Below are 26164 nucleotides of genomic sequence, written 5' to 3'. Positions count from 1 at the left end.
GGGCCTCAGTAGTTGTGGTGCACGGGCTTAGTTGCTCGTCGGCCTGTGGGATCTTCCCAGACTAGGGATCCAGTCCCCTGCATTGGCAGGCAAATTCTTAACCACTGCACCACCTGGGAAGTCTGTCTGAGCACATCATCTGTGCCTTGAATAGTCAAAAGGGCATTGAGGTTAAGACAATTACAGTGCTCTCTTTCAGGGCATTTTTGATGATAAAAAAACATTTTTATAAAACTCTGAGTCAACGTGAGTTTTCTTCAGGGGAGGCAGTGGTTCTTTTCAAACCAGGTCAACAGATTCTTTGAAGCCCTTTTTGCATCTGAGTCACCCAGACCAATACCTTCAGGTATTGTCCTGAGTGTAACCAGTTGTCCAGTTTGAGAAGCCTCAAGAGGGCTTGCGTGGACCTCCATGGGGCTCCTGCCAGCTGCTGGCCTTGGGAGTGATGGCTGTGGCAGCTGAATTAACAGCTGCCTGTTCTGGGCCAGGCCACTGCCTCAGCCATGGAGAGAGGTGTTGATCAGGCTGACGGGGCAGCAAATCCCCCTGAGCCCCAGGTTGGAAGTAAATTAGTTAAACGTTGCTCTTAGGCTCCGGACAAATTGCTTTCAGTTTTTGCTGCCAAAAGAGAACTCTGAAAACAGGGTGTAAATTGGGTTATTTACACTGTCTCTGTTTTTGTTGCTTCCATGAAGTCCGCGGAGGAGGGCGCTGGTCCAAGGGAGCTTTCCAGGTTCTTCTGGTACCTGGCATCAGGTGAAAAGGGGGTGGGCGTGGAGGGGGGGGGTGAAGTGCCCTTGAATGCAGGAAGTGTGGTGACCGGACAGGCCTTTGAGGTGCCTGCGACCAGCCCCTTTCGTTAGATCAAAGAAATACCTTTTGTTTTTCCGCTCACACTTTCCTCTGCCCTGGAGCCAGAGTCGTAAAGAGGCGGAGTTGTGAGGGTCTGCATCTGGTGGTTGGGATGGTGGGTGAGGTGCGGGGTCGGGGATGGGGGGTGGGGGGGGCAGGGGGGAGGCGGCAGTGGGGAGGCGGGGCAGGTGGTGGGGAGGGGCGGTCTTCCCTTCTGCTGAACACTTCCTGGATCCTGCTCCCAGGCCTGGCATGTTCAGGGGTCTGCCTGGGCTAGCCTGGGCACCTCGGGGTCTGCAGGACCGGCCGCCTGCCCTGGTAGGGCCCTGCCTGAGCTGGGCTCTAAGTTGGAGAAACCAGCCACCCAAAGGTGGATTTCACTTCAGGCTAAGTGTTTTGTTGCTGAATCATTTGCATTCATTAAATGTAGTGAAGGGTGAGTGATATTTAAGGCAACGGGCGATGGGTTTGCTGGAGGCTGCTGCCTTCGAGCCTCGTTAAGAATTCTTGGGGCCAGGGGGAGGATGGGCGCTGCTCATTCAAAGCTTACTTAACTTCTGACTGCCTGGGCAGAGGCCAGCTGCTAAAATATGAAAAATGTTTGCCCAGAAGCCCCCAGAGCCTGGCCAGACTGCCCCGGCCAAAGACAACACACAGTTACAATTCATTATTTAGCCTCCTTCGAGTTTGCTCGTGTCTCTTCCTCCCCTGGGACCTGGCTTAGCTGGGGGCACAAGCGGGGCCGGGAATGCTCCTATAGATTTTCAGGGGAAGCCTGGCCTAAAGCAAGTGCTGTCTGCATTTACCCCACCCGCCCCTGTCCCCTCCTAATGGACTATAGGCTGTCTCTGAGGGTTTGCTCTGGTAAACCAGGCTACCATAAATATCCTTGTATCTATGCCCTTACATTTATATACCTGAAGGATAAATTCCCAGAAGTGGAGCTGCTCTGTCAAAGGATTAGAACTATATCAAAGTTGGGTACACCATTCTGCATGTATGTTATTTTTCTGGGGAGGAAGTTTATAGTTCTCATCAAACTTCTGAATCACTGGCTGGGGAAAATCACACAGGTTAACATGTGAAAACTGGCAAATGTGATTCAAAAGTGAGGCATTGCTAGGGTGACTGAAGACTTTATCATCCAACCTGGGACATTATTCATGATTATGCCCAGACAGCCCTCAGAAGCCAGGGTTGTTCCAGGTAACTTGGGAGGATCGTAGCCCAGCGCCCCCCAGGATCTTTTTCCCTGATCCCTGGGATGTCCTCTCCTCTACACCGTGGCGCTCTGAATGACCTGCTCCTTTTTATTTTCCATTCTATCAGCTTTTGTTTCTCCCAAACAAAATGCTGAGCTTGGTAAGATAGATCCAGTTCCTTTGTTTTCCCAGATGCTCAGTGGTTGTTCAAGTTATTCTTGGATTCCCCAAAACCACAATTTGAGCCCTGGAAGCAGTGTTCCTAATCTACAGGATGAAAGTGATAATATCCACCTCATAGAGCCGTGCGTGCTAAGTTGCTTCAGTCATGTCCAGCTCTTTGCAACCCCATGGATCGTAGCCCGTCAGGCTCTTCTGTCCATGGGTTTCTCAAGACAAGAACATTGGAGTGGGTTGCCTTGCCCTCCTCCAGGGGATCTTCCCGATTCAGGGATTGAACCCATCTCTCTTCTGTCCCCTGCATTGGCAGGTGGGTTCTTTACCACTAGCATCACCTGGGAAGCTATGACAAGGGGTTAACGAAGGAAAGTTTGTTTAGTAGAGACATTGAGATGTAGCCTTTATCCCTGGGAGGCAAGCTTCAGGGGCAGGCACGTTGACACATGTTGTCCCTCTTTATTGACGTATACTTTATTGATGTATTGAACACTGCCAGCTGTCTAGATTTGTTTTTTTTTTCCCCATTTCTCCAGTTATCACCATCCCTTTAATTGCCCTTGTATCTGTTCCCTCCCCTTATATCACATTGTCCATGACTTCGTTATTAAGGTCTTGCCATTCCTTCCTTGGAATACTGCTGGCAAAGTGAATTTTCGATGGCAGGATCTTTTTTTTTTTCCTCCTCAAAAATAGCAAAAAGACATGCACTCTGTGAACCTTGAGATGGAAACATCCGATGAGACGCACCAGACTGAGATAAAAAGGAAGCTGAATGAGAAGGGTGAAGAAGTAAAAAGAAGACTGGCTGAGATAAGGAAGGAGTAAGAGGAGACAAAACACGCAATAGCATTTACACGACCGTGTGTAAAATACATAGCGAGGAGGAAACTGCTAAATAGCACAGGGAGCTCAGCTCAGTGCTCTGTGATGACCTCTGGGTGGGATGGGGTGGGGGGAGGCTCATGAGGGAGGGAATATATGTATCCATAAACTGAGTCACATTGTGGTACAGAAGAAACTAACACAACATTGTAAGGCAGTTATATTCCAGTAATTAAAAAACGAATTAAAAAAACCCCTCAGGTCACTGAGAAAAAAAAAATGCAATGGCACAGTGCAGTTTCCATTATACACTTTAAGGAGCTGAATCAGCAGTAGTTAATCTAATCAGTGTCATGCCGTTGAGATGCTCTCAGAATCAGAGGAAAATGGACAGTGAGATGAAAGTGATGAAAAAAATGTGATAACTAGGTAAATAGAGTCAAGATTTCAAAAAGTAATAAAGGATAAAAGTTCTACTCAGTTGCATCTGACTCTTTGTGACCCCATGGCCTACAGCCCAGCAGGCTCCTCTGTCCATGTGACTTCCCAGGCAAGAGTATCAGAGTGGGTTGCCAGGGGATCTTCCTGATCCAGGGATCAAACCTGTGTCTCCTGCATTGACAGGTGGATTCTTTACCACTGAGTCACCTGGGAAGCCCAAAACAAAAGAGATACAAGTAGAATTAAAAAGTATATCCTAAGAGGTAAATAAGACACGATACATACAACAAAGGAAGAATTCTAGTATTAAAACATAAGCCAGATTGAAGCAAAGACAAATATATCAGTTAGTATGATAAATTTCAGTGAAATATGTCTCCTACAGAGATAAGACAAGATTGAGTTAGGAAGGTTTCATGTTCTTTACATGAGACAAACCTAAAATGTGGACAGAGTTCATTTTATTTTAACTTGAGGCCAGTAGCTTAATTTATTTCATTTATTATTTAGGAAATAATTTAAGGCTATTTCTTCTGAGTACAGCTTTGAAATGAATAAATTTGAAAGAAAAAAATATAGAATTGGTAAGTTCCATTGCTTTAGAAAAAAAGCAAAGAAACAAACTTAGGCAAATCCAGTCAAGAAAAGGAAAGGTCAATAAGCAAAGCAAGAAAAGAAAAAGAAGCCTTAACCTCAAATAATTTCTTGAGTACATACCAGGTACTTGGTAGATTTTGGAGACTTAGAGCAGATAATGAGATGGAGCTTACTGTTCAGTGGGGAGGACTCGCTAAAACGTGTACTAATAATTGCAGTTGGGATAATTGCCATGTAAAAGATTTTTTTTAAGTTGTCGAGTTCAGTGCTATGCTGAGGAATCGATGCTGGGAAAATAAAAGTTATTGAAATGTATTCTAGAGTCATTAGGATGATTGACTAGACAGTAACTATGAAAAACAACTGATACTACTATTTATAAAATAGATAACTAATAAGGACCTTAATGGCCTATATGGGAGAAGAATCTAAAAAAACGAGTGGATCTATGTGTAAGTGATTCACTTTGCTGTATAGCAGAAACTAACAACATTGTAAATCAATTATACTCCAATAAGAATTTTAAAAAATAATCGAAAAATAGAAAACAAAAACCTTCCACCAAGTGTATCAGACAGTCTTGAGGGGAAATTTCAAAAAACACAGAGGAAAATAGAGCCTTATAGTGCTTTGTAGGCTGTCACAGAGCCAAGGAACAGATGGAGAGCCATTCCATGCATGTCACAAAGTTGCTATGACCTTGCTCCTAAATGCTGGCTAACAGCACAGAAGAGGAAAATGCACTACTTAGAAATATTGCTGCAAAAGTCTAAAAAAAAAAAATACTGGCAAATTAAATCTAACACTCTTTTAAAAATAATGTGTCATAAACAATTAGGCTTTACTCCCAAAATTCATGGCTGGTTTAATCTCATGTAATTCATCAAAATAAGAAGTCAGAAGACTCACACACTTATTTCCATCTTTGGCTGTATGGAGAGCTAGATGCAAAAATAACATTAGATATAAATTAACATCTGTTCTTGTTTTTTAAAATTTCAAGCCATAGATAGCATATTTAAAAATGAGATTATAATCCTGTTCTCTTTTAAAGTCACTGAGTTAAAATGGTAAAGTCTCTACCATTTAACATTATTCTGGAAACTGTAGCTGAAATAATGCTGTAAGAAAACAAAAGTTGGACTTCTCTGGTGGTCCAGTGGTTAAGAATCCACCTGCCAATGCAGGGGACACAGGTTCGATCCCTGCTCAGGGAAGATTCCACATGCCGGGGCTAGGGTGCAGCCCCTGCTCGCCATAACTAGAGAAGCTCTTGTGCAGTAAGGAAGACCCGATGTAGCCATAAATAAATAAAACAGAAGGCAGAATAAAGTTCATGTCTTTTGCTGATGGTGCCAGTTTCTTACATGTGAAACCCAATTATCAACTGAAAACCATCAGAATAGTAAGAGAATTGAGTCATTTGGCAAAACTCAGAAGTTTCACTGCTTATCAGCGAGTAACCTTTTACAAAATACAATGAAAACATTTACCCCATTCACAAAATCAGCAACAAGAAAACCCCTAAGAGACTCAGGCATAGGGACTTCCCTGGCGGTCCAGTGGTTAGGACTCTGTGCTTCTGCTGCAGGGGGCACGGGTTTGATCCTTGGTGAGGGACCTAAGAGCTTACAAGCTGTGCGGCTTTTTCAAGAAGAAAAAATAAACAGGCCTAAACCAATAGAATGGAAACTGTATGTTGAAGGAGTCAGTAAATATCACCCTTCTCTGAATTGGAAACCAGTGGATGCAGGGAGGAAGAAAAGACAGAGAGGAACTGGAGAGAGGGAAGTCCGTGCATCACCTTTATTACAGATAAAAGTGAGCTTGAGGAACAAGGTTTTAACCTGAAGAGGATTGTCTGGTTCATCCCTGAATTGGGTGTGGGTGTGGGGGTGTGTGTGTGTGTGTGTGTGTGTGTGTGTAGTCCGTGCATCACCTTTATTACAGATAACAGTGAGCTTGAGGAACAAGGTTTTAATCTGAAGAGAATTGTCTGGTTCATGCCTGAATTAGGGGGGTGGTGGGTTGGTGGGTGGTGTGTGTGTGTGTAGGCTACATGTATAAAATGTGTCCTGTCTGTGGCGGGTCTGTTCCCCACGCCCCACCCTAAGGGGATGGGAGAGAGAGGATCTCAGCCAAACACGCTGAGACATCACCCCTCCCTGGGACCTGTGAGAGAAGGTGGGATGAGGCTGCGGTGGTACCCCCTCCACTGAAATGGGGAGGGGTTATTCCTCCTCAAAACTCCCTTTGCTCTCTGAACTCACCCGGGTTTAACTTTTGAAGCCCCTGGTCACCTGGGAGTGTGGGTGCCTGGAATGTGGCTCTTCCTTCTGAGGGAAAGGCACAGCTGTCAGCTCTTCCTGCTTCTACCTTCACTAACCACGCTGCTGCTTCAGGGATGCTCCCAGAACACCTGGAGAACAGAGTGGGTTTTCCCCAAAGGCTCTCAAATGAATTAAAACAGGACAGTATTTAAATGAATTCCAAGGCAGCCTCTGCACCTAAGAAAATTCACTTGCTATCTATTTTCCAGCCCAAATCACGCACAAATGCATCTCCTTCTGAAAAGTTAAAGAACAAGAACCTTCACTGCTCTGTCCACTGTAGTATTCTCTAACACTTGGAACAATGTCTGGCGCTTAGTAGGTACTCAGTAACCTAATGACCATTCTCAGAGGGGGAAAGTGTGACAGGTAATGCAGAAAAGGCCTCATATTAATGATTTTATTGATTTCAATTAATAAGAAGAAGATAGCAATAAAAATAAATAAGGAAAAAGGTAGACAAGGAAGCACAGTAGAAAATTCGGCTAACCAGTAAACAAGATTGTTTTGTGTTGTTAAGGATGGACTAAATGTCTTAAGTGACTTGCAAAATAAAGCAAGGTATTATTTTAGTACTCTCAAATTGGCAAAGAATAAAGTATCAGTGTTGGTAAGGAAGCACAGATGGGCACAACCTTTTTAAAGAGCAATTTGTCATTTATCAAAAACCTGACATTGTGTTCTCTGTGGTCCAGGGGCAGTTCTGTTTCTAGAAACATTCTCATTACCAAACTGCACAGGTACCTGTGCAGGGAGGTTCGGTGGGGGTGTTGTTTATAATGGCAAAAAATTATAGCTATCTGAATGTCCACGATTAGATTAGGGTGTTAGACAAAGAGATTATGGGTCACTGGCTGAATAATGATACACATGGTTGAAATGAATGGACTAGAATCATGTGAACAGACATGGAAAGATACCTGTGGTTAATTGTAGAGCAAAAAAAGCAGTTTGCAGAATAGCAGGTGTTGTGGGTTGAATGGTGTGTCCTCAAAGGATATGTTCAAGTCCTACCCCCTGGCCCCTGTGATCGTGGCCTTATTTGGAAATAGGGTCTTTGCAGATGTGCTTAAGTTAAGAGATGTCATTCAGGTGGGCTCTGATCCTGAGTCACTGGTGACATTCTTACAAGAAGGGAAGTGATGCAGACATGCACAGAGGGCAGATGGCTGCCTAATGGTGGAGGCAGGAAGTGGAGTGGTGCGGCTCCACACCCGGGCTTCCCTGATGGCTCAGCGGGTTAAGAATCTGCCTGCCATGCCGGAGACATAGGTTCGATCCCTGGGTTGGGAAGATCCCTGGGAGGAGGAAATGACAACTCACTCCAGTATTCTTGCCTGAAAAATCCCGTGGACAGAGGTGCCTGGCGAGATACAGTCCATGGGGTCGCAAAGAGTTGGACATGACTGAGTGAGCGGAGAGAGATCACTAAGCCAAGCAATTCCAAGGATTGCCTGTACCCACCAGAAGCTGGGAGAGAGGCATGGAACAGACTCTTCCGAGAACCTCCAGAAGGAACCAAGCTTGCCAACACCTTGATTTCACACTTCTGGCCTCCAGAACTGAGGGAGAATAAGCTTCCATTGTTTTAAGCCACCCAGCTGTGGTAATTTGTTATAGCAGTCCTGGGAAGCTAACAGAACAGGTATGGCATTATCCCGTAACGCCTCCTGTGACCGTGCCTGCTGCTCTCTCTGTGACAAAGAGCTTCTTCAGTCCGTTTTCTACCCTAACAACCACCTCCTCGGAAACAGGGAGGGACTCACTGTGTTGGTGATTTTTTTTTTGTTTTTTTTCTGTCCGGGGACAGCCTGAGCCAGATAAATTTGTATTTCATCTCCTTTGTCTGCTCCACCCCTCACAAACCAGTGTCCTAGCGGCCTTTAGCTATGCCCCTCTGACCCCATCATCCCTTAAACTCTGAGCATCCTCAGTTGCCTCAAGTTCATGCTTTGTCTTTGTGCCTCTGTCTTTTTCTATTTGCCAAGGCCCCCTTCCTTCTTAAAACCTTGTTGTTATTGTACAGAGCCATGTGGGATCTTGGTTCCCTGACCAGGGACTGAACCTTCGGCCCCTGGGATGGAAGCTCAGAGTCTTAACCACTGGACCACCAGGGAAATCCCTTAAAATCTTGTTTGGAGGCGCCTTCTTCCAAGATGCTCCTCTGCATCCCCCTTTTACTCTCACTCTGAGTTAAAAGCTTGCCTTGTGCACCTGCCCATCACACTGTGTGATAGCATGGTTAAGCCTAGTGGTTAGGATGGGTTTTTCCTTTGAGCCAGGCAACAAGAGATTTGAATCTTGTGTTTGTCATCAATGTGCTGTGTGACCTTGAGGATGTTGACTTTACCTTTCTGTGCCTTGGTTGCCTCATCTGCAGAATGGGGATCATAGTACCTACCTCACTGGGTGGTCGTAAGCATTAACACTGGTTAAAGCTCTTGGAACAGTGCCTGGCACGTCGCAAGTGGTCAGTGAGCCCTCGCTATTATTGTAATTATACGTTTACTTGTCTGACTCCCCCACTAAGCAGAGAGATTTAAAGGCAGTAATTGTGTTTTTCTCTCTCTGTCCCCAGTGTTTTGCAGAGTACTTGGCACATGATAGGTGCTAAATAAGTGTTTGTTGAATTAATAATGGTAATTAATGTAATTGCCGACCGGGATCCCAGGTTGGGCTTTGACCTCCACTCTGCTGGTTCCACATTACGCAGGGGCTAGTGAACCCTCCTCGGATCAGCGGGTGTTTCCTGAGCGTCTCCAGTGGGCAAGGCAATCATGTGGAGGTGGTGGAAGAGTGGACGATTAGTTCCTGACCTCAGGGAGCTGACAGCCTAGTGGGAAAGCAGGTGAAGCTTATGAAATGTTAACAGCTTTAGGTCTTAATAACCATTTGTGGGCGCAACAGAAGAATGTGGATTCAGACTTCACTGTGTCAGTCCTTGTTGTCCAGATTCCTTGTAGAGTTTCTTTTTAATAGTGAAATGTAGACCTGGAGGCTTCATCAGATTTAGATTTTTTTTTTTTTCCAGTTATCCTTTCCTCAGTAAGCACATAACATTTGGTTGTCTCTCTGGAATTAGCCGCTATCAGTAATCACTGCCAGATCCATTATTTCATTGGGGGGGGGGGCTATAAAATAGTGATATCCTATTTATCAGTTGGAGACTTTTTTGAAGATCAGTTGCCCCTCATTAACTGTTTGGTTACTGAGAGACATAGCTGTTCAAGAAAGGGAAAGTAAATGCTTCTTGACCAGTTTTTAAAATAACAAGTTGATTTTCTAGCATCCTTCAAAGGTGTCATTTTGGGCTCTGAAGAAAAAAAATTTTTTTTTATTTTACGATTTGGCCTTACTGGGGTTTTTAAAACTTTTTTATTGGAGTATAGTTGATTTACAATGTTGTGTTTCAGAAGTACAGCAAAGTGAGTTATACATATATCCCCTCTTTTTAAGATTCTTTTCCCATATAGGTCATTACAGAGTATTGAGTAGATTTCCCTGGGCTATACAGGAAGTTCTTAATTATCTATTTTATATATAGTAGTGTATATATGCGGAGAAGGCAATGGCACCCCACTCCAGTACTCTTGCCTGGAAAATCCCATGGATGGAGGAGCCTGGTAGGCTGCAGTCCATGGGTCGCTAAGAGTCAGACACAACTGAGCGGCTTCACTTTCACTTTTCACTTTCATGCATTGGAGAAGGAGATGGCAACCCACTCTAGTGTTCTTGCCTGGAGAATCCCAGGGACGGGGGAACCTAGTGGGCTGCCGTCCTTGGGGTTGCACAGAGTCAGACACGACTGAAGCGACTTAGCAGCAGCAGCAGCAGTGTGTATATGTCAGTCACAGTTTCCCAGTTTCTCTCTCCCCTTGGGCTCTTTTTTTTTTTTTAACATCATTATGAATTCATAGATTTTAAACTCATCCGATGTGTTAAGGGATTTCCCTGGTGACTCAGACAGTAAAGAATCTGCCTGCAATGCAGGAGACTCAGGTTCAATCCCTGGGTCTGGAAGATCCCCTGGAGAAGGGAATGGCAACCCACTCCAACATTCTTGCCTGGAGAATTTCACGGACAGAGGAACCTGGCGGGCTATAGTCCATGAGACCCCCAAAACTTGGACACGACTGACTAACACACACATCACCCACAATGTGTTAAGGCCGTGTGGTTTTTAACCCTTCAGTTCAGTTCAGTCACTCAGTCGTGTCCGACTCTTTGCGACCCCATGAATTGCAGCACGCCAGGCTTCCCTGTCCATCACCAACTCCCGGAGTTCACTCAAACTCACCTCCATCGAGTTGGTGATGCCATCCAGCCATCTCATCCTCTGTCCCCTTCTCCTCCTGCCCCCAATCCCTCCCAGCATCAGAGTCTTTCCCAATGAGTCAACTCTTCGCATGAGGTGGCCAAAGTATTGGAGTTTCAGCTTTAGCATCAGTCCTTCCAAAGAACACCCAGGACTGATCTCCTTTAGAATGGACTGGTTGGATCTCCTTGCAGTCCAAGGGACTCTCAAGAGTCTTCTCCTCACAGTGCAAAAGCATCAATTCTTCAGCGCTCAGCTTTCTTCACAGTCCAACTCTCACATCCATACATGACCACTGGAAAAACCATAGCCTTGACCAGACGGACCTTTGTTGGCAAAGTAACGTCTCTGCTTTTGAATATGCTGTCTAGGTTGGTCATAACTTTCCTTCCAAGGAGTAATCGTCTTTTAATTTCATGGCTGCAATCACCATCTGCTGTGATTTTGGAGCCCCCCAAAATAAAGTCTGACACTGTTTCCACTGTTTCCCCATCTATTTCCCATGAAGTGATGGGACCAGATGCCGTGATCTTCGTTTTCTGAATGTTGAGCTTTAAGCCAACTTTTTCGCTCTCCTCTTTCACTTTCATCAAGAGGCTTTTTAGTTCCTCTACACTTTCTGCCATAAGGGAGGTATCATCTGCATATCTGAGGTTATTGATATTTCTCCCGGCAATCTTGATTGCAGCTTGTGCTTCTTCCAGCCCAGCGTTTCTCATGATGTACTCTGCATATAAGTTAAATAAGTAGGGTGACAATATATAGCCTTGACGTACTCCTTTTCCTATTTGGAACCAGTCTGTTGTTCCATGTCCAGTTCTAACTGTTGCTTCCTGACCTGCATATAGGTTTCTCAAGAGGCAGGTCAGGTGGTCTGGTATTCCCATCTCTTTCAGAATTTTCCACAGTTTATTGTGATCACACAGTCAAAGGCTTTGGCATAGTCAAGAAAGCAGAAATGGATGTTTTTCTGGAACTCTCTTGCTTTTTCGATGATCCAGCGGATGTTGGCAATTTGATCTCTGGTTCCTTTGCCTTTTCTAAACCAGCTTGAACATCTGGAAGTTCACGGTTCACGTATTGCTGAAGCCTAGCTTGGAGAATTTTGAGCGTTACTTTACTAGCAGTATGATTAGCATTTATTTGCATTTATGTTTCTAATTTGCATTCATTAGGTTACTGGTGCATTAGAACGTCTTATATTTATTAATCATTTATATCTGTTTTGAGAAAACATGCTATTTTGACCACGTCACTATTAGAATTTTAGTGGTTGTTGCAATTGATTTGTAACTGCACATCAAGGCTAGCAACCCCGCTTCTGTCCATTGCTAGAAACCGTTTTCCTAATTGGTCGTTTGCCATTGAAAGTTGTTTACAACCTCTATTTTATGGAGTCAGATATTTTCCTTCATAAAGCAAAGAATTTTCCAGTCCCCCCTCACTGGGGCCTAATGGGATCAGAAAGCTGAACCCTAAGAGTTTACCTCCAGGCATTCGTTGGCGTCTAAACATTCACTGTGCTATCCTCACCTAACTTCAGTCGGGTCCCATGAGGCCAGAGGCCTGCCTCATTCCAGCACGGTCTGGATCCATTTTCACTGCGACAGACATGTTCTGACTGTCCTTCCTGTGAAGGTGGAAGTGACTGAAATGATGAGCAGCTGCTAATTCGAGCACTACCTGGAGGTTCCCGGGGCAGCTGGCCATAGTGTGGTCCCAGCACTTGACTGCTGCCCGCCCCGTGGAGCCCCGCTCAAATGACCGGCTCCTTCGGGCAGCTGTGGGACAAAGCTTCAGACCTCAGAGTCTGTTCAGAAACCTCTTACCCAGATGGCAGAGACTGAGTGGGTAGCACTTAGCAGCTCCACATGGTCTGCATGAGAGAGATGCCAACCAAGGCTTACCCTGGGTAAGAGACGGTTGTCATGGAATGCAGTCCCTCAAAGATCTTGAGCATAATAATCGCAAGCAATAATGGCTAAGAGCCCAAACTCACATGATACTTAAGTTAATATGTGCCAGGCACTGTTCCAAACACGCTACATTGGTTAACATGTGAATTTACTTTTCACAAGCCTAGGAGGTAGATACTGTTATTAGCACCATTTTATAGCTGCAGAAATGGAAACACCGAGAGGATAAACAGCTTGCCCAAGGTCATACACTCAGTAAGTGGGGGAGGAGAACTCAAGTCAGACAGTCTGACTCCAGACTCTGAGCTCTTGTCGCATCTCCATCCTGCCTGTACTCAGTGGGCCAGGGGTCTTAAAGTCTTGCAGCTCTTCAGACTTCCCAGAGGGCATTTTGTCCCTGCAGGATAAGGAACAGCTGGCTTTACAGATGGGGAAACTGAGGCCTGAAGAACAGAGTGACTTGCTCAGAGCTGCCTGTGCAAGTCAGATGCAGGGCTTCTGTAGGCTCACTCATTTGGCATCCAAGTCAAACTTCTTGAACCTCCTGGGAAAAGAATTGCCCTTAGACAGGTATTGTACAAAGAGCGGCTGTCTCTTCCCTTTGAGAGGGCCCACATCTCTGGGTTTGGTGAACAGGGGAGTCTTATTCAGGACTTTCCTGGGCTCTTGAGGACCACGGTGGGTGCTGCTCTTGAGGTCTCATGGTCTGAGCCTGGGCTGGCCATTTCTGGAAGTTGACTTCTTTGCCCTTGCGTGAGGAGCAGCCAGCTGAGTTCCAAGAGGAGCAGGACAGCTGGGTCAGGAGTTCTGGAAAAGTCAGGTGGGAAGTGCCCCTCTTTCTTCTTGCTCCTGGCCTAATGGCTCGGACCATTTTTAGATGTCAGGAAGTATAACAATATGGTACATTTATCTTGATGAATAATGGAAGAGCCCAGGGAAGGTACTGTACTTTTCCTGGTGAATTATTTACCAGGAGCCTCTAATTTGAGGCTCTGCATTTTAAGTGGTCTGGATTGGGAGTATCTAGAATCCCACTCCCCCACCCCTTCCAAGTACAGGTTAGCTGTAACCTTCCGTGTCTAGTGTTATACTAGGCAGTCCTGTGACCTGTCGCCAGAGACTTCGAGTGTGGAGTCCCCGTGGCTTCTGGGTTGGCTGGCAGGAGGGGCTGGGGAAGACGTCCCTACTAGAGATGCCCTGTGAGGGGTTTCCCTTGGCCGGAGGAGGCTGGGGTCGGTGGGGCTGGAGGCTGCTCTGCAGGCGTGGAGAATCCTTTGTGTGCTTACATGCGTGCGTGCATATATACATGCTCCGTATCTTTTTCTTGTCTCTCTCTCTGGGTCTCTCTAGGACTGTGTTACTCTGTTCTCCGTTTGTCTCTGCCTGTTGGTCTGGGTCTCTCTGTGTGTCTCTCTCTTCCCTGCTGCCCTCCCTCCCCACTCTCTTCCCCCCTCTACCAGCTCTCCCTTCCTCCCTTGCTCTGTCTACCTCCAGCCCCTCTTTTCCTCTTCTTCCTGTCTTCCTCTTTTCTCCATCAGTGTCTGCTTCTCTCCCTCTCTCTTTGCGTGACTGTAGAGGCCTGGGAGAGGCACCTCCTGGGATGGAGGGACAGCCAGTTCCAGACTTAAGTGAAGCCAGATCTTGGTGCCTTCCAGACCCTGACTTAAAGATCGACAGAGTAGGCATAAAATAAACTTTAGGTCTTTGTCATTTTTTTGGCTATCCAGTTATTGCATCAGCCACTCTTAGGGGCTTTTTTTTCCCCTTCTTCTAGCTATTTGTGTATACTTTATGCTTTATAACATCCCCGCCCCTGAAAGTCAGTTATCCCCAGGCTTTAAGCATCTGGTAATGAGTTGCAAGTTTTTGGTGCTTTTAAAAATAACTTACAAGGAATGGTTTCTGTCCCTTATTCTTCAGATTATATTTTCCTCATCTGTTGTTACTGATTTGGAGATTAAAATACATCTTCGTAGAAAAAAAAAATCTTCTGCCATCTTTAGCCAGAATGCTTTTTTCAAACAGCTGATTTTTCAAAAACGACGTTTTTTTTGGTTATTGTCATTAAAAAAAAAAAGAAGCAAATCATCAGTGATACAGTTAAGAAAGAAAAGAATAAAATTGGGTTTTACCTTATTAGAGAGTTTAGATTTTAAGCCATAAAGTGAAGTTTATAAAGAGTCAAGGAAGTGTCTGTTGCTTTGATTCTAATTAAGTAGCTGGCCTGCCTTCCCCCTCCCGCTCTGTCCCTTGATCTCCACCCTCCCCCAGCTGGGCAAGACTCAACTGAGTGATGCTGGAGCTGTGACCCCAGCTGCAGTAGTTGATCCTCGCCATAAGATAGCTTTCCCCGCCGACATTTCCTCGGCCACACGTGGTAGCTGAGGGGTTGAAGGAAGAGCTTTGGATGGCCGCAGCAAATCTGTCCGCAGAAGGCAGCAGGGGCCTCTGTGAAATCCCACCCCTATACCCTCCAAGGCAGCCTAGAGGCCTGGAGGGCACCCTCACCTCTTTTTTAAAATTTTCCTGAACTTAAAAAAAATTTTTTTTAACTTATTTTTATATCTGGCTGCGCTGGGCCTTCGTTGCTGCTCAAGGGCTTTTTCTCGTTGTGGTGAGCAGGGGCTGCTCTCTAGCTGCAGTGCAAGGCCTTCTCATTGTGGTACCTTCTCTCGTTGTGGAGCACAGGCTCTAGGCACGCAGGCCTCAGTAGTTGCGGTTCTTGGACTCTAGAGCACAGGCTCAATAGCTATGGGGCACGGGCTTAATTGCTCCTTGTGTGGGATCTTTCCGGACCGGAGATCGAACCCATGTCTTCTGCATTGGCAGGCGGATGTTTTTAACCACTGGACCACCAGGGAAGTCTGCACCGTTGCCCCTTGAAGCCAGTGGCTCTCGCAAGCCACCTCTGTTTTTCTGGGTTCTTCTCTTTGTGTTTCAGGTTGAGGCTTAAAGCCTGGAGCATCTCTTTTTCTGGGTGGGTTTCCAGAAGCAGCTGTTGGCCAGACAGGTGGAGAAGGAAAGAAAGGAAGGCTGGGGGAAGGGCACTTAGAGGACGGTATCGGGCCGCCTTGGTCCCCGGCACATGTGTTTGGCATCGCCGCGCGTCAGCGGCTGTGTGGCAAGTGCAGCCCGTCGCCGCAGGCCCTGCGCGGCTCGTGCTTTCCACATCACACATAGCAGAGTGATTTCCTCACATTCCCCACTCTTGTCTGCTCCGGGAAGTGGTTTGCAGAGCACTTCTAAATATAAAAGTATGAGACTGCCTCCCTCTCTTATCCCTTTGAAACCAGCTGAAGGCCAACCTCTTTAGTCACATTTTGGGTTTGGGGGGAGGAGGATGGAGGGGAAGGGAGAAGCTGGGGGAGTGTGTGTGCCTGCATGCGTGTCTTCCCGGGCTTTGCTGGTCCCCAGATGCGTGGGGGGAGCTGCATGGGCCTGGTTGCGGTGCTGGAGGGGCACACGGAGAGGAGGGTGGAGGCTCAAGGACTGACTTTGAAACTGTGGGCAGGTAGGTTCAGCCACTTACTTGTTTTAAAATTTTTCATTTTCCTCTTCCTTCCCTATACCCAACAGTATGTTACTCTCCTGGGAAAAAACAGCCGGATATAGGCAATGGCCACAGGGAAAGCACTTCAGAACATAGTGCTGAAGGGGATAAAGTGAGAAGCAGAGGGAGATAATGCATTTATATAGGTTAAAAATAGCCACAGGCAAAACAACAATCGCCTCTGACCAGAGCTCCTGCAAAGAGAGGATTTACATTAAACAGGACAGAGCAGTTGTTGGAGGTGGCCTTGGGTAAAAGGGAATAAAGTGAGAGAAATGAAGAGCAGCCAGAGTGGCAACGTGGAAAAAACACAGGGTCGTTCCTGGTGGTCCAGTGGTGAAGACGTCACCTTCCAGCGCACAAGGTGTGGTTGGGGAGCTAAGATCCCACGTGTCTCCTGGCCAGAAAGCTGGAACATAAAACAACAGAGACGATAGTGTAATAAATTCAATTGAGACTTTAAAAAAATGGTCCACATCCAAAAAAAAAAAAGCACACAGATGTGGGAGTCAGATCTAGGGACGGTTCCCCCGCCCCCCGCCCCACGGTCACTGGGATAGCCTTGACCCCGGCGTCCGCCTCTGTGAAATGAGGCTGGTCTCAGTGGAGGGTTCTTTGGATGAGAAATAATGTGTCTGTGAAATAAGGGCCGACCAGAGCAGACAGAGTAGCTAAGGCTGCACTGACCAATGGAACGTTTTGGAGAGACAGAAGTCTGACGTCTGTGCTGATCAGTACAGTGGCCGCTAGCCACACGCAGCTCCTGAGCACTTAGAGTGTGACTGGTGTGGTGGAGGAAATGAGCTCTCAGTTTCATTTCATTTTAATTAAGTTACATTTGAATAGCTGCATGTGGCTAGTGGCTGCCATATTGGCGGCTGCTGCTGCTGCTGCTAAGTCACTTCAGTCGTGTCCGACTCTGTGCGACCCCATAGACGGCAGTCAACCAGGCTCCCCCGTCCTGGGATTCTCCAGGCAAGAACACTGGAGTGGGTTGCCATTTCCTTCTCCAGTGCATGAAAGTGAAGTCACTCAGTCGTGTCCGACCCTCAGCGACCCCATGGACTGCAGCCTTCCAGGCTCCTCCATCCATGGGATTTTCCAGCAAGAGTACTGGAGTGGGGTGCCATTGCCTTCTCTGGCCATATTGGCTAGAACAGGTCAAAGGGATGTTTTAATTTCTTTAAGAGGTAGGGAAGGGACTTCCCTGGTGGTCCGGTGGCTAAGACTGCGAGCTCCCAATGCAGGGGGGCCCAGGTTTGAGTCCTGGTTGGGGAACTAGATCCCACATGCCATAACTAAGACCTGGCACAGCCAAATTAAACAAATAAAAAACAAAACAATACAAAACAAAAAAAACAAGAGAGCCAGGGAAGATTTTCCCTCATTAGTGGAGTTGAGATCACTCCACCTAAAGGACAAGGACTCATGATGGGGAATTTGGGGTGTATGCGACTTAGAGATGGGTAAAAAGAGCTCAGAAAACTGAATCTCCCAGCATTTTCCGAAATTGTCTTGAAAATAAATAGATGAAGTCAGGTCCAGCTGGTCCCATAGTAGTGGTTCCCAGGCTGTCCTCTGCTTTGCCCTCTGCTTCGACAGGAAAGGCTCTGGGAAGCTCACGCCCAGTCCCACCCTGGCACTGTTCTCACTGTGGTGTCCCTGGGCCCCTCCCCGCTACACCTGGGAGGTAGACCTGCTTGGGGCCTGGGTCTGAACCCCACCCCCCACCCTAATGAATGGCTGTCAAGCCTGCACTGAGTCCTTTTCCATCTTCTCTGGAGGATGAGCACTGGACCCTTTGTCCCCTTCGGGGTTCCTGAGCACACCGGCTGAGCATCCCTGAGGTCTTCCTGCCTCCTCTCCCAGGCTCTTGGTCCAGCAGCTCCCTTGCCTGCCTGCAGTGTCTATCATTTCCACAGTCCCCTCTCTGGTGTCTTCAGGAGATGGCTGGCTGCAGTCTCTTCTTGAGGCTGAGGATAAACATGGAGGGTGCAGAGGACCCCTGGTTCCCCCTGGCGGTTCTGTCCCCATCTCAAGCCCCCATTGCTCACCAGGCCTTTGGACTCTCCAGAGATCACCTTGCCCAAGGGAGTTTAATCTGGATTCCATAGTTCCCTAGAACCTCTGAGATTTCTTACTTCTCTGAGGAATATGCAGCCTTTTGTGGGTCTGTACCTAATACGGTTTTCATTTGAATATCCTTGGGGTCAGAAAGAATCACGAAAACTGGATGAGGAAACTGAGGCCCAGAAAGGATAATTAACTTGGCCAGGAGTGGATCACGGTAGATGCAGAGCAAGATTTCAGGTCAGGTAACTCTTTTTTTTCTAGTTTATTTTTATTTATTATAAAAATTTCATTATTTATTTCTTAGTCTGCATTGGGATCTTTGGTTGTCCCCTGTGAACTTTTCGTTGTGGCATGTGGGATCTAGTTCCCTGACTGGGGATTGAATCCGGGTGCTCTGTATTGGAAACACAAAGTCTTAGCCACTGGACCCAAGGAAGTCCCCAGATAGATAGACTCTTAAGTGTCTTCATCCCCCGTAAATGCGTGTATGGTATTTGCTGTGTGGCCCAGGCTCTCTGGAGGGGCACAGGGTACCGTATTGGGCACGGATGTCTCCCCCTGACTCCGCAAGCTTGCAATCTAGCTTGGGAAATACAGCTCTCGGTCACAGCACAGGCGGGTGTCTCAGGGGTATCACAGGCAGTGAGCTCTCAGTGCAAGGGCATGGCCGAGGCAGAGGCCAGATCTCCTGGGGAGGCAGATTGCAAGCCGAGCCCCGGGAATGGCAGCAGCTTGTTAGCAGTGATGCTGGTCCCAGGTTTGCAGCTCCCAGCTGCCTCTGACCTAACACCTGCCATTTATAGCATCACTCTTAACCCTCCCGGGGCTGGCCCTACATGTGGTGCGTGGGCTTTGGGGGCTGGCTATGCAGCTGGAGGCCAGGGAGGGGGCAGGAAGGGGACTCTGGCCAGCCAGCGCTTTGTTCCTGTGACTGCCTCTCTCGGGCTCAGCGAATCCAGGGCTAGGTCTTGGAGACTGTCCAGTCACATCCTCGCAGTTCTCTAATATTTACAGGTAATAGAACTACCTGGTGTGGGGGTGGCCACTAGCCAGTGTCATTCTACTTGTCAGGGGTTGTATTGAGACTAGAACCCAGGTCTCTCCAGCCTATGTTCCTTCTGCCTGATCACACTGCCTCACTCTGGCTGGGTTTTTAATTCATTGCTGCTTCCTTGGAGACACATAGCCATTGAAGGGTTCCTAAGGGTGAGAGATACATCCTAGATATGGTCCCCTCGGCCCCAGCAGAAGAGGAGTTTGGTGCCAGGGTCGCTTGGTGTGGCTTTCGGCTGGGGGACTGCTGCTGCTTTTTCCTTTTCAAGATAAATTTAGCCACGCCAGATCTTAGTTTTGATATGTGGGATCTGATTCCCTGACCAAGGATCAAATCAGGGGCCCCTGCACTGGGAGTCTGGAGTCTTAGTCCCTGAACCACCAGGGAAGTCCCTGGGAAGCTTCTCAAACCACATCTCCCAACTGCTGTATCTGCCCCTCTCGGTTCAGATGCACGGGATACTGGACACGGAGACCTACTTGTGCTGTTAGAGATTCATCTTTCCGCTCCAGGGCCTCAGAGGAACAGGCAGGGGAGGACTGAGGTGTGGTTTTCATCTAAGGTAGAAGCGCTGGCCCGCTGGGTTGTTTCTGCCCTAATCCCTGGTGATTTTGCTCCATTTCTCTAATCCGGATGTGGGAGCCTCTCCAGATATTTACAGTTAAATCCCAGGACAGGAAAACTCAGCTGGTTCCCTGGCTCTCCTCCCTCCCTCATGGCTCCGAGCTAGGGCTGTGATGGCCTGTGGAGGGCTGCGGGGCTGCTGGCGAACCTCGGGCCTTTTGTAGACTCTGGGGAGATGGGACGGGGCTGGAGCCCTGTGCTCTGCCTCTGGGTCTTGGAGTCAGCCGAGGTGGATCCTCAGCGACCCTCTGAACTCTGAGGTTCTAGGGCGTGTCCTTAAACGGGGTTGCTGGTGCTAAAACCATGTGTGGGTATTGGTGGTGGTGGAGGGGGACACTCCAGACCCCCCAGATTCACAAACCCCACTGCGGTGTTGTGTGTTCCTGCAGGCCCCGGGGGAGCTGGGAAGACGAGTGGGCAGCTGCAAATAACTGTTGCCTGCAGAGACTGATTTGTAAACCCCCTCTGCGCCCCTCCCCCCACCCCCCAATGACTCATGCCTATGAACCATGGGCCCTGAGGGTAGCCTGGAGCAGCTGAAAGTGCATCAGTGAGACCCCTCAAATCCAAGGGTCTGGGTGCATTGGCCCCTTGGGTAGAGACCTTGGTACCCCTGGGGCCTCTCCCTTGGTGCCCTTAGGGTTTCTGGACGGAGGGGACCTGTGAACAGGGCTGTCCTCCTGTGGGTGAGGGGGCCTGGGGGCTGCTATCTTTCCCGGCACGGAGCCCTTGTGCCCCTTGGGTTGAGGGCTCCCTCTCCTGGCCTGTGTCCTGATGCTGTCGCCCCAGGTGGGGCACAGGAAGTTGGCAGACATCTCCCTTGGGTCCATATGGCACAATATGAGCTTCCTTGGTTAGGGCTGTCTAGGCCCCCCTGGGAGGGTGTCCCACAGGGATGTGGGGCCTGGAGCCAGGGACTGAGTCTTAGGTGTGGAAGGGTCAGCCTCGTGTGTGAGAGAGGTCACAGTCATGATCACACGTACCCCCCATGCAAGATGCCTGGCCCGGGGCCAGCCAGGGTCATGTTGGTGCCTCTGCCTGGCCCCAAGACAGCTGTGTGAAGGATGGCACTTCTTACTAGGAGGGAGAGAAGGTAGATGGAATCCCCTGGCGTCAGGTTTGGTGGGTTCTAGGGTTTCCCTAGTGGCTCAGACAGTACAGAATTTGCCTGCAGTGCAGAAGACCCAGGTTGGATCCCTGGGTCAGGAAGATCCCCTGGGGGAGGGCACGGCAACCCACTCCAGTATTCTTGCCTGGAGAATCCCATGGAGAGAGGAGCCTGGCAGGCTGCAGTCCTTAGGGTCGCACAGAGTTGGACATGACTGAAGCAACTGAGCACGCACGCACTCACAGGACCTCTAGAGCCCAGGGCTGTCTTTTCGAGACCAGGAAGACTAGCCCCTGGGAGATGGGTCATTGAGTGGTCCAGATGGATCCTTGGACCGAAGTAGCTGAAATTACTTCAGAGCAGAAAAACTTCCTGCTGCTCTCTGCTCTCCATAAAATCATGTTTACATATATGTGTGCGCACTCATGCACACGTATACACACATGGGTTGACTGGGCCTGGGGCCCAGAGAGCAGTGAGGAGGGCAGGCACCAAACCAGACGCTTGCTGGGGGGTGGGGAGCAGGAGTTGGGCCACTGCCCACCCAGCCCTTTCTCGAGGGGCTGGGGCCAGGGCCCAGGCAGAGTGAGTGTCTGCATATAGATGGCTGTTGGGGAGCCAAGGAAATGGCTTGGAAAATGTCCTTATTGGGTATTTGCAGCTCCAGCTTCGTTGGGGTCGTGCCTGGTGTGGGCAGATGGCTCTGTCTGCCGGTTTTGGTGGTGGGCGGTGTTCTTGAGCCCGCCCTGTGCCCTCTGGGCCATGCTGTGGGCTTTTCATTTATGAACCCACTTAGTCTCATGCATCCTGAGTGCTAGGAGCGGGGTTCTTGTTTCATGGCAAGGGAGAAGGTCCAGGGAGGCCAGTGGAGGTGGCGTTGCTAGGGAGTCGAAGCTGCTCTGCTCAGCGGCCACCTCAAGGGTCACATGGGCCAGTGTAGAAGGTGGGGTGCACGGAGGGCCAGGCTGTGAAAGGGGGGCAGCTTTGAGAGGCCCAGGACTGGTGCACTGTCCTCACAGACTTTCTCCAGACCGCAGCGCTGGAACATCTTAAAGTCAGAGTTGTGCTGGGGACTGTACCACCTCGATCCCCCCAAAGCCTTCCCCCTCCTCTTCCATTGTTCAGCTGAAGCTTTCAAAGAGCTCCTACTTCCCAGAACCCTTCTCGGTCTGCCCGTTTCCCCCGACAAAAGATCAGACCAGCCTGTCCTGCAGACGGTGAGATGGCCGGACTGGGCGCCCCTCGCAATGTCTTTTCAGTGAAGTGGGTGTTGAGGCTCCAGGCCGGTCTCTGGTGTGGGGAGCCCAGTGGCCAGGATGTGAGCTCAGAGCAGGGGCCAGGGTCTTAGAGGAGGCCTGGTGGCTGCCCTCCCTGCCTTCTGTAACATCTGAAGCCTGCCCCCGCCAAGCAGTAACCAGGACCTGCTGTGAGCTGACGTCAGGACACAGGGCCCCTCGGGGCCAGCTTTGATGTTCCCCAGGCCCTGTCGAGGGGGCGCGGGGGGCTCTGAGTGGCAGTCTGGGAATGCAGTATCTCACCACAGCTCCGCCAGTGCAAGGGGGGGACGGGATGCTGGATGGAGGCTGAGCTGGGGTCCCTCTGAGTCATGCCATCTCCTCTCCCAACTCGGGTTTCTGTGGCAAGGGGTCTGTGCTTCCTGCACCCTCGCAGCCCTTTTCCCTCCACCTCACCCCCCGACCTGATGATCTGTTCAGAACTTGCCCGCAGTGGCAGCTGCTTCCCATCTGGGGTCTGGGAGGGCATTGGGCCTTGCATGGGGGGAGCTTTATAATATCCCTAGAACTTGCATCTTTGGGCAGGAAGCGTGATGATGGTTAGGATGACGATAGCTGCCTGCTGAGTGGGCTCATCCAAGGCATTGCACAAGAAATTACTGCACTTGCGAGTCACGAGAGGGTGAGAGAAAGCTGGGGTTCCCACTGTGTTCCTTGCACAAGGTCAGGCGCACCGAATGTGGCTGTCAGGATTGAGTCGGATCTGACAGCAAACCCTTACAACTAACCTCCTGTGGGTGGGCGAGCCTCCTGGTCCCCACTGTGTCTGGAGAGGCTGAGCGGGAAAGTGGGGGTCTTCTACACTTGGAGACAGATAAACTCTCTCCGTCTTTGATGAGCAGCTGTAGTTCTGGGTTGCAGGTCCCCAGATTTGAATGAGTCACGTGCACAGAGGCCCGCTGGGGCCTCCGCCCGAGGCTGCCTATCTGTGTCAGGAGTAGGTGTCAGGAAGTGTTACGGATGCTTCTGTGCCTGCCAGCTCTCGCCCCGCACTCCTTTGAGGTTACCTCCATTCAGCCGGTATTCACTGAGCACCTTTGTGAGCTTGGTGTTATCTGTGGGAGGTGTGTCTCTCTCTGTACCTGGCTGCAGGGAGTGAGACCTGTTCTGGGCTCAGATATTTCCAGGACTGGTTTGGAGTTCTTGGGCAGGGCTGGGAAGAGTGTAGTGTGGGTATGGAGTCGGGCTCCTTGGGTCATGGTCCCGGCTCTGCCACAAATGAGCTGTTTGAACTTGAGCAAATCCCTTCATCTCTCTGGACCTCAGTTGACTCATCCAACTTACTCAGGGAGGGCAGGGACTGCACTCCAGTGCAGTGTTTGGAAGCTAGTGGGGGTGTTTGGGTTGTGAGGGTGACTGGGGGCAGCTTTGCTGATTGGCACAGGATGGGATAGCCCAGCGTGGTGGAGAATTACCCCATCCAGGGAGCCAGCAGGAACCTGCTGAGAAGTAATGGGGGAGTGGCCGGCTCCTTTCAGCACCGTGTGTCTTGCACGCTGGTCCCTTTAGAATGTTGTGAGATGGACCAACATCAGGGGCAGCCCCTCCTCTGGACCTAGCCCTGGGGGATCCTGGACTTGCCTAGATGCTCACATTAAAAAAAATTTTTTTTTCTTTTTATTTGGCTGTTCTGGCTCTTAGCTGAGGCAGGCGGGATCCATTTCCCCAGGCCTTCCAGATTGGGAGGGCAGAGTCCCAAGGACCACCAGGGAAGTCTCCTTGACACTGACTTTATGAGGAGACTGGTTCTTGTGGCCTAAAGAACCACTCCCCCTTCCATGCCCAGGAACTTGGAAAGGGCTCCAGTGGTTTGGGAAGGGGCAGGCAGGACCCCATTAGTCTCTCCCTTCCTGCCCTTGTGGGCCCGGTTTGGCCAGAGGCAGAGCCTGCTTCTTCACGTAGCAGCCCCAGGTGGTCTGTTTACCCTCCCTGGAGGGGCAGCACAACCCCCTCTGTGCCATCACCTACCCTTCCCTGCCCCCCGCAGCGGGTGTTCCGGGCCCTGAAGCTCCGGGCCCCAGCTGGGCGCCCACGCAGGCCAGGAACAAAGCCCAGTGTGTTATTCCTGTGCGGCAATCGTGCCACCTGCCCGGCCCTGCCCTCTGCCTCCCCCGCCCATCTGCTGCTCTCCCAGGCCCTTCACCCGCCACTTTGTTTGGTCCACCTTTGGTTGCAGGGCCCCTTTCTATGAGGGTGCCCCCCTGGCCCCGGCCAGAGCTGAACTGTAGCCATGCAGGAGGGGGAGACCTGGGCCCACTTAGCTCATCTCTCAGCCTGGAAGAGCCAGCCTTGGACACAGATGGATCCCTAGGATTGGAGAGTAGGAGGTGGGGTGGCCTCGGCATGTCGTGCGGAATAACGGCAGATCCAGAGAATACTGGCTTCTCCTGTGATGGGACGGGTTCTCCCAGAGACGCCCCTGGGAATGCTGGACCACGGAGCGTCTGTGGGTGGGATTCAGAGCCCCCTACCTCTGATGCTGGACCCTCAGCGGATGTGTGAGAGCCAGTAATCCTTCCGAGAAGCTCTTTGGATCATGCTTTAGCTCTGCTCTGTGACCTGGGTTCTGAAGATGGCAGTGAGGCTTGCTTGTTAATGTTCCCCACTCCTCGGTCCAGCATCTCCTGTGATCTGATCCCATAGCTGCGAACTCTTTTTCCTCTAAGGAGAGTCCTGTGCGGCATTAACCCCCTCCCTCCTCCAGCCCTTGGGACTCTCTCCGCTTCAGCATTCTAGAGACACCGACTGCCCACATCATTCATTTAGCTCGAGTTTTGCCTTTGTCCCGCCTCCAGACCAGCCTCCTGGAGGGTACTGCGCCTTTGTTTCCCGCAGAGTACCCAGCACAGTGTTAACGTTCCTCAGTAGACAGTTGGGGTGTCGTGATCCTTCTCACTTGCACTTGTTGGACACCTCCCATGTACAGGCCGATGGGCAGTCGTGTTAGGACGGTGGCTCTAGCTCCCCGTGACCCTGTCTTTCCTGTGTTCCCCGCCTGCAGGTGCCCAGGCGGCCATTGTCTTCATCAAGGAGCCATCTTCCCAGGATGCGCTGCAGGGGCGCCGGGCGCTGCTCCGCTGTGAGGTTGAGGCCCCGCGCCCAGTGCATGTATTCTGGCTGCTGGACGGGGCTCCCGTCCAGGACACTGAGCGGCGCTTCACCCAGGGCAGCAGCCTGAGCTTCGCGGCTGTGGACCGGCTGCAGGACTCGGGAGCCTTCCAGTGCGTGGCTCGGGATGAAGTCACCGGAGAAGAGGCCCGCAGCGCCAATGCCTCCTTCAACATCAAATGTGAGAGCCAGGGGGCTGTGTCTGCCCCCATGAGACCCTCAGTTCCTGAACCCTGCAAAGGGCACCCCCTCCTTTGCCTCAGCTCCTCCCATCTCCAGTTGAATGGGGCAGGGAGAATGCAACTGAGGTCAGCTCTCTGCTTGTATGGACAGGAGGAAGTTAACAGTTTTTATTTTTCCAAGGGTTATTTTTTTCCCCCTTCAAGTCTTGGACCCGATGATCTGCAGGATAGTTTTGCAAATGGCAGGAGCCGTGAGGCAGGGTGGCCCTGTGTCGCTTGGCCTCCGAGCCTCTAGGTTCTGGCCTTTCCTGCTTGTCCTCCTTCCCCTCTGCTCTCCCTCCCTTGCTCTGCCCCGCGCCCCTCACTCTGCAACCTTGGCCTCCGCTCCAGGGCTCGAGACCGGTCCCGTGCTCCTGAAGCATCCAGCCTCGGAAGCTGCAATACAGCCCCTGACCCAGGTCACACTGCGTTGTCACATTGATGGGCACCCTCGGTAAGGAGACTTTGGGGAGAGG

At 49.8% G+C, this 26164-nt stretch overlaps 1 protein-coding gene across 2 annotated transcripts in view; it reads left to right on the top strand.

Moving 5' to 3' along the window:
- Positions 1–26164, top strand: part of PTK7 (protein tyrosine kinase 7 (inactive)) — a 63527-nt gene that overhangs the window by 14167 nt on the left and 23196 nt on the right. Inside the window, exons 1-3 of one of the 2 annotated variants that reach the window (XM_040249568.1) lie at positions 15991–16166; positions 25361–25648; positions 26040–26142. In XM_040249568.1, coding sequence (XP_040105502.1) covers positions 16037–16166; positions 25361–25648; positions 26040–26142 — 521 coding nt within the window. In that variant the 5' untranslated portion in view covers positions 15991–16036. Of the gene's footprint in view, positions 1–15990; positions 16167–25360; positions 25649–26039; positions 26143–26164 lie in introns of those variants that run through there. The other variant, XM_040249569.1, reaches the window with a different exon arrangement.

The sequence above is a fragment of the Oryx dammah genome, unplaced genomic scaffold (assembly GCF_014754425.2).
Source record: "Oryx dammah isolate SB20612 unplaced genomic scaffold, SCBI_Odam_1.1 HiC_scaffold_11, whole genome shotgun sequence".
In the NCBI taxonomy this organism is placed as follows: domain Eukaryota; kingdom Metazoa; phylum Chordata; class Mammalia; order Artiodactyla; family Bovidae; genus Oryx; species Oryx dammah.
This window is presented reverse-complemented; position numbering and strand designations above follow the sequence as displayed.